The sequence below is a fragment of the Pezoporus wallicus genome, unplaced genomic scaffold (genome assembly GCF_028554395.1).
Source record: "Pezoporus wallicus isolate ANWC-B61680 ecotype Strahan unplaced genomic scaffold, APGP_CSIRO_Pwel_v1 contig_14712, whole genome shotgun sequence".
NCBI lineage: Eukaryota > Metazoa > Chordata > Aves > Psittaciformes > Psittacidae > Pezoporus > Pezoporus wallicus.
Window position 1 is genome coordinate 164,067 of NW_026637279.1, and position 16,509 is coordinate 180,575.

At 44.5% G+C, this 16,509-nt stretch overlaps 1 protein-coding gene across 5 annotated transcripts; it reads right to left on the reverse strand.

The window, feature by feature from the left end:
• Window positions 1–748: 748 nt before the first annotated feature.
• KIF23 (kinesin family member 23) lies at window positions 749–15,628 on the reverse strand. 5 transcript variants are annotated; one of them, XR_008971589.1, is made up of 25 exons: window positions 15,601–15,628; window positions 15,454–15,523; window positions 15,240–15,368; window positions 14,409–14,514; window positions 13,955–14,091; window positions 13,199–13,308; window positions 12,456–12,626; window positions 11,463–11,504; window positions 10,927–11,039; window positions 10,661–10,782; window positions 10,031–10,133; window positions 9,628–9,707; window positions 9,418–9,537; window positions 8,895–9,054; window positions 8,208–8,375; window positions 7,819–7,976; window positions 7,287–7,460; window positions 6,408–6,587; window positions 5,738–6,043; window positions 3,757–3,987; window positions 2,974–3,056; window positions 2,608–2,689; window positions 2,419–2,489; window positions 1,364–1,580; window positions 749–966 (listed from the first exon to the last, which is right to left on the reverse strand). XR_008971589.1 is itself a non-coding variant. In XM_057404628.1 (24 exons), exons 1-24 carry the CDS (start codon window positions 15,624–15,626, stop codon window positions 951–953), a joined length of 2,958 nt encoding a protein of 985 aa, XP_057260611.1. In that variant the 5' UTR covers window positions 15,627–15,628; the 3' UTR covers window positions 749–950. The 5 variants fall into 5 exon arrangements, 4 of the variants coding, with proteins under 4 accessions (XP_057260611.1, XP_057260612.1, XP_057260613.1 ...); XM_057404628.1 differs by lacking the exon at window positions 1,364–1,580; XM_057404629.1 differs by lacking the exons at window positions 1,364–1,580; window positions 11,463–11,504.
• Between the last annotated feature and the right edge of the window lie 881 nt (window positions 15,629–16,509).

Below are 16,509 nucleotides of genomic sequence, written 5' to 3' on the forward strand. Positions count from 1 at the left end.
TTTAAACTTTTTAGATGGTTAAAACTTTTTAAACTAAACTTAGATTGGTTTAAACTTTTGATTACTATTAATCAAGCAGCTTCCTTAAACTTTAGATGCACCCCAAAAAGTGCCTTCATCGACAGCTCTGCACAAGACACTGTCAAAATGCTGTGGTGCTTACCTTAGTTGCTGTAGCTTCACATGCCCCCAAGTAACAAGAACATGCTTTGTAAGAGCCACTGAATAAAAGTATTTATTTTAACAGGTTTGCAGAGACACATATATATAAAGTTCTCACCATATCTGTGAGCAAGTTACCCCTTCGCCCTGTATCTACAGATGTAAAACATGAATTACTTACACTACAATATAAAGTAGGTCTGATGTCAGGTCACCATTACCCATCGGTTTCTTGCTTCATTACTATGAAAGTCTGAAGATTGAATTGTTTTTTACAAGCTGATTTGAGTATTAAATAATCCAAGGTAATTCTTCCAAGAAGAAAGCCATGTTACCAAGCTCATGCTGGTTAACATAAAATATGAAATGGCATAGAAACACTCTTAAAGTGCGTTACTGCATCTAAATAAATAGCAGCATGACTCTTCGAAACAGAGGACCTGACAAGGAAGAGTGACCAGAAGTATTTTGCACTCTAAAAAGCTGGAAAAATAAATGCAAGGCAAAAGCCTTGTTTCATTAGTCTATAAAGATACAGCTCAATACATACAAGACAGAAGGTTCTTCAGGAGTCTGGGATATATCTACTGAAAACACACACAGCCACGCACATGCTTCTTTGGGACTGCAAGAGGTATCTCCCATTTAACCATTGCCTACCACAGGAGGTTATGAAAACACCAGCCTGTGGGGATAGCACAGCAGTTTTCATCAGGTTTATCATTGGCAGCAGAGATTACATCAGTCTGATAAAATCAAGAGGAATCCAATGCAGCAGCACATGAAGTTCATGGTTTTCTTCGCCTGAAAAGGAAAAAGAAAAGCCACAAGTAACTTCTGGGTTTTACACAGCAGCATTTTCCTTAACAATAAATACCTTATTTACCTAGCCTGCTGTATATACAAGTCTCACATACTTCCTATGCTAGGAAATGCAACAAATTAAACTAAAGATATTAGCAGGAAACATGTATTTGACTGTCTTTCTTAGACAGCTGTGAGCATAAAACAAAGGCTTAAGTTACTAAACAAGCTAAAATAAATACAAGCTCCAACTCAATACACAGATAAACTAAAGGATATACTACAATATTACAAGGCTGTAGCAAGGCTGCAAGTAGCAGTAGCCACCTTGAGCATGTCTCCAATAAGAGATGAAATAAAGTATATGCTAACATGATGAAAGGCTCATATTTGTCACCTTATCTGAAAGGGGGACACTTTCAGACACTCTCCAAAATACCCTTCCACCACAGTTCTAAACTTTCTGGGTTCCAAATGCAGTGAGTTTACTTGATTTTGCCTTCACAAACATTTTGTCTCTCTCCAGCCCTTTCTCCTGCTGCAAAGGTCTTGCAAAACTGCATTTTCTTCCTCTGAGCTGAACAGGACACCTCCGGAGCAGTGCCAGCACCTAGCTGCAAGAGGCCAAATCTGGATTGAATTCTCCTCTGCAACCTCTGGTTTAACAGAACTATCCTATCTGAAGCATTTCCTTGGTCACTGAAATGTTTTGTTAGATGTGAGGCTCAGATGTTAGCACCAGCCTCACAGACTGCAGGATCATTTGGACTCTGTTAGAAACTGGGACTGGTGGCTTGGTAAACTTCCATTCCTGGGTGCAGCTGCCACTGATCCCACCACATTAAAGGCAGGCCTGAAGAATTCAGGCTGTTGTCTATGCCTTTGAAGTGAAGGTTTCTTTTAGCACAACTAGAGCCCAGGCTTCCTTAGTAGGTGCCTTGATAATGACAGAGCAGGCAGCAGCTGGAACATTAGCTGTGTTCAAGTAAACCATTAGATATACCCTGTGGTCATCACATCCCCAGCTCCCTCCTCCCAAAGCCATGCTGAAATTTACTGAAATTTATTAAAAATGAGTATTCTTTACTACATCAGCATCTGATAAAGGCTGGGGGACAGAAGAGGAAATACAGATTAGCACTCAGTCACTGCCATCCCTAGCCCTGTTCCACTCTGGACATGCCAGGCATCCTACAGTTCCCACTCTGGCATTCAGTGCAGTAAGCAGAATATTGAGTTTAAGAAGAATTAAGTTGTCTTCTGGGTGGAGTGTCCTACAGGTCTATCCCATCACCAGCTTCCAACACTGAATGATCCTGCCTCTGCACCCCAAACCTAAATTAGGAAAGGCAGCAAGGTCAATAGGGGGTAAAAACAGAAAGCTCTCCCATGTTAGATGTTACTAGGAAAGAGAACACAATCCCCCAGCTACAAAAGGAGAGAGGCACTTACTTGGGCTGAGCATGATGCTGATACCCAGGTCCGAGAGCTGATCCTGCCCTCATCTCCACTGCCACAGAACACTGCCAAGACACACAAAATCGGTCTCTATGGCTAACCCCAAAACACAGCTATGAGCATTACCCCAAAATCTCATCCAGACCAAGCATGAGATAATCCCCTTCTTCCTTTTTAGCTTACTCTGGTTTCCACATCAGTCCATTCCGAGTCTGCAGCATCCTCAGGCTGGTCAGGATTGGAAGGTGATGATCTTCGTTTTCGACTGAAAGAGTATGAAGACAGTTATAAGCATCATGTATTTTGGCAGATTTTCATATGCAAGAGAACGCATTTTATACTTCCTAAATAAATCCTTTACTCTCAGCAGCAGCCCAGCCTTAAAAGCAGCTCTAGTAGCTATAAGCCTCACCAAATTACTTTTACATGATTTCAAGTTAGATGCAGCAACTTCTATCCAATCATTTGGACCAGAAGCAGTTCCATGTGCACTGCTGGAGCTACACAGCTCCAGCAGCATCAGAACCTCAGGTTAACACCACAACTCACCCAGTTGGAGATTCCTGCTTCAGAGTCTCTATCTCAGTGAACTGCACAGCCTGTCCACCACCTCTGGTTTTGAAAACATCACCCTGGGAAGCAGAAAGCAGTTGACAAGGTACAGTCACTAAATCAGCACAATTGCTACAACACTGGCTTTCACATGAAAACTGTTTTCATGAACACACATGAAAGAATTGAAGGTTTTTTAAACTCAAAAAGAAAAAGCAATATTAGAAGGCCTGTGAGTAGAGGAAAAATGAATCAAAACCTTCTTGTTCCAAACTACAAAGAGCTCTCAATTTGCCTTAGGTAAGTACAGTCAGCATTGTGGGGCACAAACACTGCAAGTGTTCAAAGCCTGGGCTCTCACCAGTTTGCTTGTCAGTTGACTACGAGAAATTGTGTCCTGGAGCATTCGACCATCCATCACTGCAGCAAGTTACTCACACTGCTACTGGAGATGAAACAGCACCACTCCAATAGGACTGACTCTGCAAGATCAGTCTAACTCTTTCACTACAAATGGATTACTGCACTTTACTAGAGGAAAAACCAACACTTCATTACTTTCAGGGAAACTAGTGACTGAGTTAAATGGGTTTGTAATGCTTTATAGAAACTAATGACAAAGAACAGTATCATCAGACACTAAAAGCTCCCTCGAAGGACAGAACTTTCAATTCAAATCTCACAGCAGATCAAGCCAAACACACCCTTTCACAAGCCAGTAACACCACAAAGGGGTTTGACAGAGTTATCACAAGTCCCCAACAAAGGCATTTGCTTTACCTTAATGAGCTTAGTTTCAATCTCCCCATCAGAGGCTAGCTCCTGGTGCGTCAGCATGTACTTGTCACACTTAGCTAGCGCCTTTTCGCTTGCAGCTGCCACCGTGATGGCATGAGGCACTTGAGGCTGCATGACTGTCTCAGTGGGCACATTAGAAGGTGGTTTATGATCCACCCATCTCTCCCCAGCTGAGCGGGACCGTCTGTGTCTGAGCCGAACTGGAGGTGCGCTCTGAGCAGAGTGGGAGAGAATCAGGAGAAATCAGCACACAGGAAATCACTCACAGGGTATCCTTAGCTCCTTAGAAGGGAGCTTTGCAGGTCTGGTTAAGATGTGTCTGTAGGAAGATCAAAGCTTCCTTCCTCAAGTGCTTTCAGAGTGCATCCTGAAAGGCACCATTACAAAGAGCCTTGCAAGGAGTTATTAATGGATTCTTTCTCTGCCAATTCCTGTTTCTTGTGAATTTTAGCTGTTACCCAATCTGTTGCCAATTCCAGACCTAAGAAGGTCGCCTCAAGGAGGATATCATTATGTTTGGTAACGCTCCTTCCAAGTTTCCAAATCAAACCCAATTGCTATGAACATATTAACCAACCACAAGAGAGAAAATTACATTTCCATGGATGCATTTATGATTCAAAATGGATTTTGGGGGTAGCAAAGCAAGCAGGGTATGGATTCCCAACACCTTTAAAGGAGGCAAAACCTAACACTGAGTAAACAGAGCAGAAGCAGCATCCCCTGTGCTGGTGCTATTGCTTCTCAACTCAGCTGTTGGAAATCCATAAGAAGTTCATACATTTCCATCTGATGAACATTATTGTCAGGTGCTCAGGAAAATCAGAACACTCTGGAAACTCAGTTCAAAACCTGGGTCCCTTCAAGATCTTTGAATGGGGTTTTGAAAGAGTATTTGCAGCCTCTCTCTGCTCCATTCACATGCTCACTTTGGAGACCTCTAAAACATGGTGAGCAAAACTATGAATGCAAGTGCCACCCCCTGTATCTTCACGTGATGAGCATCAATTAGGATTTCTTTGACCAACAGACACCGACATTGGCTGGACCCTTTACAGATAAACCTCTTATAAGTCTAAAGCAGCTCTTCATCATTAAACATACAGAGGGAAACAGGGCTTTCAGCAAAAATCTTCCATTACAAAAAGCAATCATTTCAATACATTTTAATGGGCATGGGCTTATTTCAGTTGATTTTCTTATGAAACCATTCTGCCAAGGTGCCTTGGAACTCATGCTATTACTGGTCACATTTTGCTGTGGCACAGATCGCACCCCATTCTCTGCTGACAGCAATTCATGTATTAGTTAATTGGAATAGCATTTGCTTAAAAGCCTGTCCCTCACTTCAAAGGGCCAGCAAGTGCCAGGAATTTTGAGAACACTCAGCAATTAATCATACCACGATTAACTTTGCTCCTCTCAAGAAGCTCTCTAAGAGGCTGGGGTGTGCAGTTCCCTTTGATTTACCTGAGCCACTGTGACAGCACTGTAACGTGACAGAGATGCCACTGAATCAAACATTTGCATGCATCACTTTAATGAAAAGGAAGTCTCCCACCTGTAAGCAAAGCCTCAGTTTTAACACAGATGTTAAGCAAGACTGTTCTGGGAGGGTTAAAGTTAACAGTTACACATGCAAGACGTTTGTCCAAGCACTGTTTCCAGTAGACATTTGCAGGCATGGCTCATAAGACCACCTTTTAAGCTGCCCAAACAGACTATGGTAAATTGCAGGCTGCAAGACAGGTTTGAAGAGACAGACACAAGTTAAAACACAAGGACATTTATAGCTAGACAAAAAGTCTAGCTGGTTCAGAGCTCCTCACAGGGCTATCGATGCACCAGCAAGAAACACAATAAGGGGGAAACTACCATCTATGTTAGGTGTGCTCAGTTGCAACGAGTTTTTGAGCCAGACTGAGCAACACTACTTTGAGCTTTTGACAGGAGCAGCACTAACCCTGTGGCATTGATCCTCTTCTATTTCTAGCTCATCTCTATGCCTGGGAAGCTCAGTGACTCCAGTCCAGCACATCCCTCGCCTTCTGTTTGAGATGTTATAGTCTCTATTTTGTTCTGGTTCTTGTTGTCTATTCCTTGCATTAGAAGTGCCACTGGTAGGCTTGTGCAAAGGGGTTTTCTGCTCCCATTTCATAACACAGGATGCCACAGAAATGTTGCTACAAGAGTTAGAACGTCTGTGCACCTGCGGGTTGCTCACGAGCCGCTGGCTGTTAGGGACCTGAGTAACAGAGTTACTAGGAGGCTAGAGAGAATAGGAAAGGAATTAGTGAACACACAGAACTGTCAACTTTCAAGGCAATAAAACATTCAATACTGACAAGGTGCAGTGCCAATTCAAGCTCATGGGTTTGGAGAGGTATTGTGTTACAGTGACAGCATTAAGAATCAGGCATTCTTCTAACAGCAGTAGTATTAAAAGGTAGAAGCAAGGATAAAAGGCAATGATAAATACAACAAGAGACAAAGAACTCAAAGCAAGTTTAAGTCATCCAAATTCTGTGCTTGGGAAGTATTTTCTAACCACTAAAGAGAAGGGGCCTGCGCTTTGGCTCATTTTTATAACTGTGCTTTTCCCTGTATCGAGGAGTGTTTTAAAGGCAACATACAGGTGCCGGTGGAGGAGACACTGATCTCTGAACAGGCTTCTCTCGGTCTCTCACTCGTGAAGGCCTCTCTGGCTTCTCATTTTTTGGTTCAGTAACAATGGCCTTCAGCTGCTTCAGTTTTTCATCTTTAACCCAAAGTTTGTTCTGCATTTCCAGCTGCTTTGCTGCCACACGACGCTCCTACAAAGACATGGGAGGAAAAGCATGAAGTACCTTACAGGAAAGCACAAGTAATGGTGCTGAAAGCTTGAAGGGAATTGCATATTCCACATGAAACAAAGTTCTTCCTCACCGAGATACAAGCTATTGGAAATAACAACATGTCAAGCCAAAGAAAGACTTTGCAGATTATAAAATAATACCATGCTTAATTCCATAAGCGTTTTGCTTCCTAAATTACAACAAATGGGAACACGTCTATCTATAGTTCAAGCAATGATGCTGAAGTAATAGAGTCCTGCAGTAGTAAGAGTTAATCCCTCAGATTTCCTTTCCTTATTGCTTGTCAAGTACTGAGCAAGACTTCACATGCAGAGAAAGGTGAAATTCTGACATGAGGCTTCTACTGACAACCGATGGAACAAGAGAATCACATCTTAGTGCCACAAACCCAAAAGAACAAATTCCACGTTTTGAGATGAAGTGACATAGAGCTTAAGCGAGCTGCTCTAGCGGCATCAGAAGTCCTTGAGGACTTCATCGTATCACTGTACACATAGAAAAGTTAAGCTCAAAACATCTGAGTCCGTAATAAAAAGCCAGACACATCTCCACTCTTAACACTACTATAGCAGAAAATCCCTCACTTAATCCAAGGCGGCTGGCACAACCCAGCATCACTCCATTACACATTTCTAACAGATGTAGTCGTGCACTTACACACTCCTTCTCCCATTTCACGCTGGTTTCTGTCACCATGCCTTGCAATCGTGCCTCCATCCTGCACTTGTCCGAAGCCTGACGCTGCAGTTGCTGGCTCTTGCTTTCTAGCTCTTGCTGAAGATTACGTTTGTCTTCTTCATAAATTGTTGTAGTTTTCTCCAAGATATGAATCTGGAGGAAGACAGGAAGGACTTGGCAATGCTTCTTAGAAGCACAACCACCTAAGCCCAGAATTGCCAGTTCTATTTGACTGTTAACACGTACTGGAATGCATCAGCTGTTGTACAAACGTAGCCAGATAATGGTCAACATTCCACAAAGTTTCAGAGATTTTACAACAGAAGTTGCCCGTCTCCATGTATTAAGAAAAGCCTCACCTCATAAGAAAGCCATAAAGCGTTCAGTAAGAGCTCCCCACAAAATACTTTTAACCTTGTTTCTAATACCCATCTTACAAGCAACTCCTGACACCAAGCAGCTTGCCAAATGACACACTTGGTGCTTGGCTTTAGACAAGGAAGAAACTGACCTTGTATTCCAAAGTTTTTATTTTCTTCTCCAGGCGTTCCAGCTCCATTTTTTGCCCTGCTATTGTTTTCTCTTTTTCAGACAGTTTCCCTTGAACATAGTTTTCCTTGGATGCAACGCTGGACTCAAATTCTTGCAGCGCTGTTTTAAATGCACGCACTGCAAGGGAATTGATATATTTTATCTTCTCACCGTATCTCCACGTTGTCAAAAGCACTTCTGGTTTTCTCCCACCAACAATGCTTTCAGCTATTTCATTACCTTAGAAAAGGCTTTTTAAATGATCAATCAAGGCAAGATATGTCATGTTGTACAGAAGATACAGGAGAGATCCCTTGAGTAGTAATAAGGGCACCAAACCTAGCTCCAAACTGATGCTCAAACTCTTACCAGTTTTGGCAATCTCCTCTGACAACAACTGTCGTATTTTATGGCGTTTTTCCAGGACTTCAATCAACTTTGGAAGTGTTTGATCATCATTAATATCCAATAGCTCACATGAAGGCAAGGGAGGAAAGTTCTGCAAAAGCAGTTCTGAAACAGCTTGCTCTTCTGTCTCTGTAAGATTTAAAGCCAAGAGAGTCTGTTGGCAAGCTGCAGAACAGAAAAACTCCATTTGACAATGCACAGCCACACATCATTCATTCCTTAGTATCATGAAGCAGACAGAACTTGGAATTATTAATGAGAACTCGAGGTTTCCAGAAGAGATGACAGCGCTGAGACAAGATTAAATGTCACATTCTCAATTCATTGCCTTATAATACCTCCAGGCTACTCCCGATTTCTAAAGGGAGCCCAAAGCATACAAAAACATCAAAGTATCATCCCCAGCACAATTTCCTTTCAGGAGCTGTAATAATAGGAGCATGAATTCAACTCACCACAATAACACTTCCACAGTAACTAGGTTTATGCTACAAGTAGCACTGTGGGATGAAAATTGTGCCTATTGCAGAGGAGGCTCAAAGCTAAGCTCCTTTTGCACATCCAAGGCTCAAATAATTTGCTTTAAAATTGCCTGAAACTGCTAACAGGAAAGAACCTGCCGTAACCACCCAGCATTCTAGCATTTACCTTCATTTATTGGCCCCCCCCTCATCTCCAGCTTCCTTTGGAGCTCCTCTCTGAAGGCCTGATTCCTGAAGCGCCGGCCCGGTGTCAGGGCACAGATGGGTCTGTCGGCAGGTCTCGCCACTTCAACCTCCTGCGCCATCTCCGCAAAGCGCATCACTTGCTACAATAGAACAAAAGCAAGCTGAACGCCAAAACTAACCAAGAGGCAAGCCACCTGAAGCTGGAAAGTGAGACTGTAGGTCAATGAAGGTATTAGAGGAGACATTATCAAGCTATAATCTCAACTAGATACTTTGGGATTGAAGTGGAGTATCCAGAAGCCTTCCCAGTCACACCTTCCCAACCTCAGCCCCCCAAGGGACCATAAAACCAACTGTACTGACACAGCTCAGGTTATTCCATACTTGATTAAATGAAGTGCCCAAGCAACAGAAATTATTATTCCTCACATCCACTCAGTAGAAGAATTCGGTGACAAACATGAAAAAAGGAGAGGAGAAGGTAAGATCTGCAAGGAAGTTACCAGGCTTTCTTCGTAGTCCTCAGCTTTAGGGTTAACGCACACAATCATACGCACTTTCCCTTCACCATCAAAATAGTTCTTGAAGAGATGAGTCAGTTTGCAATCTCTGTATGGAACCATCTGAAAATAAAGTATATGAAAGACGTAGAAACCTTTCATTACACCAGATGTTTGTCAAGTCAATAGGTAATTAGATAAGGGGTTGCATACCTTATTTGTTCCACACATTTGGTTTTCCCGCAGGACTTCAAGACATGTTCTCAATGTCATCAGTGACTGATTAATATTACCTTAAAGCCAAAAAAAAAAAGCCCACAAGGCAGAACAATGCTGTAAGCAACTTTTTGGATCACATTGCTAAACTATTTAGCAGTTTAAGAACAAAATTGCCTCAATTTAAGTTCTATTTGTTATAGCTAATTGCTGTAATTAACTGAAGTATCAGAGTAACTGCTACTAAAAACTTCTGGTTTCCAAACCAGAGGATTTAAAGTCATCAAATAAGACAACAGAACATGATAGCAGGACACTTCAATTCTTCCTACAACATCTTTTCTAGGAGTAGATCTAATAGCGCATATGATTACCAGGAAGTCTGAAGGTGGTTACATACCTGCTTCTCGCAACCTGTTCCCTTCAGCTTTTGTTCTATTAGTTCTTTCACTTCCAGCAAGATCAACTAAAGACAGCTGGCTTAAAGTGATCTGCTCTTTCTCCTGTTACAGAAAACAAATTACATTAGGCTAAGATCAGCAACATATTCCTGTTAACAGGGTGGGGAGCTCCCCCTCACCTCCCAGACCTAAACTAGTATGCACACTTCAAAAGAATGCGTGTTCTGCCTCTAAATAAAGTCTGAGGAAGTTCTTATAGCCCTTAATGAAAGAAGCTGGGTACCACAAGCTCTTCTGGTGGGCAGGTTTAGCAGATCCCCTCGTCTTGGGCCACAAGACAGATACAACTGTACTCATTCAAACCCTCCACTTCTTAGATTAACAGGTTTTGATTAAAAGCAGCAGAGGTAAAAAGCCAAATAAGCAGCTTTGTGCTCTCTTTTAACACCCTGCTTTCATCACAAAGAGAAGACCAATTCTGTTAGAGACTTGAAATTCAATAACTTTGATTTCCTTCACGATGAAATGCTCAAGACACAGGAATGGTTTTGGTGGGCCATGCTTTACGGTTCACTGCCTTTTCCAACCTACATGCACACACACACACAGAGTTGTGCCCTGGAATTCACCTGCAGCACGTTGTCTCCGTCTGCATCCAGCGGTGCCTGAGCCAACTTTATCATGAAAACACTGTGAGAACGACTGGATTCTCGATTCAGCTGAGTGTTTGCAATCCGCCTCTTCTTTTGACCTGTTTAGAACAGAAACAATCCTTCCAAGCCCCTGTTTTACCTCACAGGCTCACCACCTGGCAAAAGCCATTCTGTTTTCAGCATGTTAGGGTAAAGGATTACACATCTGCACTGCATTTCAGATGTTAGAGTCCAAGACTCACCTCGCCAGAACACTTCAAAAGCTTCTTCTGTAGATTTCACCTCTACTTCGGTGCATCCTGTTACATACATGTTGTGATTCTGGTCCTCACGAAGCACTTTGGACTGTGGAGGTCTTATGGACAGGGAGGAAACAAAAGAAATAGACACCACCAGAACTGAGTTTTTGGTATAATACATTGTCATGGAAATTTTCTTTTGTTTAAATACAAAACTCAGACTGAATAGGTCAATTATCCATACAGCAGATGGAAGAGGAAGTACAAGTACATGGACACACACTCAGCCAAGATTAGTTACACTTCAGCTACTGCTTTAATTGAGAAGCTACGTTTAATTGCAATTCTTACTAGAAATCACGGGTTTGGGTGGCAGCTATTGTTTTTCTACATGCACACAGAAGCAAGATGGCTTCAGCAGTGTTCTATATTTGCTAGGAAAGCAAGAAGAGACAGAGAGCCGGTCAAGTTTGCTTTCTGCTTCTACTAAAAGGAAAGGTCACTTTTCAGTATTGGCAATAATATTCTTGTGCACATACATAAAGTCACCATTTCGCACAGGAGTGTTGCAATTGTTCCACCTACCAAAAAAACAGGGTTAAAGAAATATTAAGTCATTCATCTTGTGTCTAAAACTCGTTTCATATATAATAGACTGCAGCTTCTATAAATAGAAATAAACCAAGATTCCTCATAGGCTGATTTTTGGATATTAGCAGAATACCAAAGCCAATAATTTCATACTTCTTTAAAAAGCATTCCCAGAGATTCAAACCCTTTTCCAGCCAGTGCCCTGGAGACAGCTCCTGACGTTTTGCTCTAGTTAGTCTTTGTAAATCAGCCAACTCTTTAATTAAGACATGTACCAATGGGCAGGCAGGGGGGTTGCTTTAATGGTTTTAGGATTAAAACCAATGTACCCAAAGTCTGATCTGCAGACTGCTTTTTCTGACAGCTTCAAGATTCACCGATTTTAGGATGAATTTTAGACATCAGTCGAGTACAGACCGTCCCCAAAAATATCAAGAATTTCATTTATGAGACAATCCCTTTCTGGTTCCATGGGAAACTACTGGCATCAAGAGAAATCCTATGCAAACTAGCACTAACTATAAATCAACAAAACAGCAACTTCCATCCAATACACTATTTCCAGGAAAATAAAGTGTCAGCTAAGGAACGGCTGACTCCAAGTGGCAGTCGCCTGCTAGGAATAGTACTCACAGAATAGCATGAAGAGATTTAGAATCTCAGTGGGATACAACACACTGCCTAACAAATTAAATATTTGCATATTAATCTCCCATTATAACAGGGAAGGGAGTGCCAAGTCTTAGCAGCAGAACAACCATCAGCACTTGGCACACTTCAATACTATTGTCTGGCCTCCTTTGCCATCACCTTTTTCATGTGCTTTTTTAAATGATTCCCGTGAATTGAGCCACATTTGCCAAGACTCCAGCTGCAAAGCCATATTGTAGCTCCTGCAAAAGCACAGCTAAAGCAGGACTAATGATATTCATAAAACTAACTTGGGTTTTATAGGCTCAAAGGGAGCTTCCTCCAGGAGGTCATATATGTAGTTGTTGTAGATCTCAATATAGGAGACAAAGACACTGTAGACATTATCTTCATCAACGTCTTCCACTTTGCAGTGATCCTGCACATTGATCATATCCGCGAATTCCGGATCGATTTGTCGCCTGTTGGACACACACAAGAAGTGATTGCAATGAAGCACCCCGCAGCCAGCGACAAGGCAGTGAAAAAGCACATCTACTGACAGATAAATGTTTTGAGTAGGGAAATGCTCACACCAGCAACTCATGACAGCACATCCAGCGACACTGCATTAAAAAAAGCAGTGTGAAAATTAAGAAGATAAACTCCCGTCTGACACTGCTGGACTTGGTGTTAGCAAGAAATGCCTTGCAAAATCCCAGTCAACACTCCTATCCTCCTTTCAGCAAATCACTACTTTGCAGAATATCCCCAAGTTTAACTTCACAGCATTCCTACCCAGTAAATTCACTTACACTTGGGTTAACAGGTGCAAAAAATAGACTTCTGTCACCTGATTCCAAGTCTTTTAATCTAAACACTTCTACAACTCCTCAAGCCACATGCAATATCCTAACTTCCCATTAATATTTGTGTTTATTTCTTTTCGAAGGGAAGGATAAAGAGACCAAGATAAGCTAAACCCACAACAACAGAATAAGGATATAAGAATATAGGAACTAAATCCATTCTGCGTGTTACAATAGCAACTTACTTGCCCGATGGAGTTTTTGGAATAGGCATGGCATCTCTTTTCTGGCGCTCTAATAGGGCATCTACTTCACACTGAACCTCCACACCGTTCTTGTCATCAAGCTTAAAAACCTGAGCAGTAAGTATGTTTAGACAATACAACAACAAGCATTAGAGAACATAAGTGTTGGGCAGCAAACCAAATTGTTTGGTCAAGCTGCCTGGCACACACCATGTCTAACACACCTCATGCCCCTAACTAACATTCTGTCTGCTAGCTAACGTGAAGTAGATCTGACAGAAACCAGGTGTTCCTGAGATACCAAGCCACAGAAGCTCCCAAGCTGCACACAAGCAAGGAAAAGACTTGCAGTATTATTTCCAATATATTTAGATACCAAAATCCAGATATGTTTGACCACGAGGAAAGTCTCACATCTATATTATTTTAGATAAGGTTTCCTGTGGCTTTGTATCCTGTGGCTAGATCTCTGTCTGTAACCCAGAAAGCTTCCTCTTTTTGTTATTAATTAAAGAGTGAGCAATTATTATGAGGCCAGCCACACCATACATCTTTATGGAATGTCCATCCTAGTTACCAAATCTGCCTCCCCAGCCCAGCTCACTCTCAAGGGTGCGAGTTCTTTTTGGTTGGTTTTCTTTTATAAAGTGCTCCAGCCACAGGACTGGACAGGAGACACTTGGAACAGAAGGTTTTAATAGTGGATTTAAGCTGTTAGAGGCAACAGAGTGGAGAATTCAGCACAAAACCACTCACAAATCGCTTGGCCTGGAAGGGTCCTATGCTGTTAAAGATCATATCCAAACACCGAGGGAGAAGTCCTCCATCACCAGGAGAGCCTGTCATGGTGTGTGTTTTTCCACTGCCTGTCACACCGTACGTAAAAAGGAGACCTAGAAGGGACAGGAAAGAGAGTCAATCCTGCTTGCTGTGTCAAGAAGCAGTTCAGAAACTGGGTCAAACGTATTTGGGAAAATCAATGGCTCCTGTTTAACAGTTAACAGTAAAGTAACACACAAGGGTAAATGGGTTTAGATGCAGTGAAAGGCAACAAGAGCTTCCAAGGATGCTGAACCACAACTAGTCCATGGCAAACGAGATACACATTTTTACCCAGGCAACCTAAGAAACCTGGAGACACGTGAAGTCACAGTACCATAGTAAACTGCATGGCAGACAGGCAAGTGGCAGAGAACAAGTTCTTGCTTACCATTTCTCCCACGAATGAGATCTTCTACTAGCGGTTTAGCCACCACATCAAAGAGCTGCTTCTGAACAACAAGGGCACCAAACACCTCTTTGAAGGAATATTGTGTCTGGAAATAGAAGTTATATCATTTTAAGCCTTCATTTTTCCTGTCCAGAGTTACATTGCTCTGGCTCCCCATTCTACACATATGGCCCAAACCCTCCTTTTCTAGGAAACATCTGTTCAGGATAAATCAAGGATTAATTCATTTGTGTCTAGTTCAGTTTAGAGCTGGTTTCTTTCAATTAGTCCTTCAAGAAACGTAAACATTTCACAGAACCCCAGACTGGTTTGGGTTGGAAGGGACCTCAAAGCCCATCCAGCTCCAATCCCTGCCACATACAGGGACCCCTTCCACTGGAGCAGCTTGCTCCAAGCCCCTGTGTCCAACCTGGCCTTGAACACTGCAAGGGATGGGGCAGCCACAGCTTCTCTGAGCACCCTGTGCCAGCGCCTCAGCACCCTCACAGGGAAAAGCTTCTTCCCACTTCACTTACGTTCCTTTTACCCTTCGTCTACCCCGCAGAAAAAGCCTTTTTGTTTACAGAGACCATATTGGACAGTTAAGGCAATGGGTGGCTTTGCTCTAGGTGGTTTTCTGGGTTTGAAAATACGCTTCTCTAACAGCAGAAGCTGCCGATTTGCACACTAGAGATACCCCAAGCCAGCACCAAGCACTGACAGCAGGGTGAAAGACCTCAAGCCTCAGCTCCAGGCCGGTAAACATCCCCTCCCGCCCAGCCCCAAGGCGAGGTCCCCCACTCCGAGCTCTCCCCCGACGCCCGCCGTTACCTCCCGGTACTCCCCGTTGCGAAATATCCGGTATCCCTCGGGCGGGTGGATCTGCACCGTGGTCTCATCGATCACCTCGATGCAGCACTCCTGGTCCGGGCGGCTCAGCGGCCTCACCCTGCAGTACACCTGGGCACGGGGGGAAGAGGGGCACGGGGCCCGTTGGGAGCGCGGCCCCGGAGGGCCCCCGCAACCCTGGGAGCCCCGCACTCACCCCCACGGGATCCCTCACGCAGGGGTTCGACGGCTTCTTGGGCACCGGCCTCCGCGGCGTCCTCGTTCTACTGAGGGAAGGAGAGGCGTGAGCGGCCACCACGGGCCGGGCAGGGGCCGAGGGGAAGGAGGCCGGGGTCACACTCACGCTGCCTTCATGTCGCGGGGCCACATGTCGCGATAGACGGCGCCCACCGCCGCGCTGCCCGCCCCGCTCTGCTCCACCGCAACCGCCACCCGCGCGCTCTCTGCGATTTAAATCTACCAATCAGCGCGCACGTCGCCGAGCAGCGCGCCTGCGTAAGGGCGTCGCCGCAAGCGTTGCTATGACGACGCCATCGGGTGCGTCCCGCAGCCCGGCTGCCCCCTGCTGGCCCGGAGGAGCAGGGGGGGGGGGGGCCGAGCCCTGCCCCGACGCCCCCCGGAGCGCTGAGGCCGAGCGGGGCCCGGGCGCGGAGGAAAGGCCGGGGGCTCGCTGCGGCCTGTGGCGAGCGCGGAGCTAGCGCTGGGCCCGCAGCTCGGCCCTGCCGCAGGGGAACGGCCGAAGGCGCCGTGGTGCCCCGCAGGGACCGGGAAGCGGCTCTTCCCGCTCCCCAGCCAGCTCCACCTGCGCAGGGACACGGACAGAACGGGTCGCGGCCTGCCCGGAGGTGAACCCGTTCGTTCCCAACCTGGAGGAAGTGCTCGGCCGCGGAGCAAGGCCCGTAAGGTGGAGGTGAGCCGTGGGTGAGAATCCCGGCCCCACGGCTCCATCCGCGTGCCCTTCGGAGGGGCTGGAGGATGAAGCCGCTTGGCTTTAAGCCCTGGGCAGCAGCTCTGAAGGCTTCGGTGCATTGAGCTCAGCCGCCCTTAAACCACAGACAGGTCTGGTTCGGTGCAAATTAATTCAATTCAGTCAGTTTACCCCCTAAGGGAAAAGCAGATGAGTGAAGCCAAAGCGATGCCACCACGCTGGCTCTAATTCTTTACCGGGAGCACGAGCAGAAGCAGTGCTCTGGGCCGAGCTTCACTTCCAAATGCTGATGGGCAATACACTGAAACACCTGAGTTTCTGAAT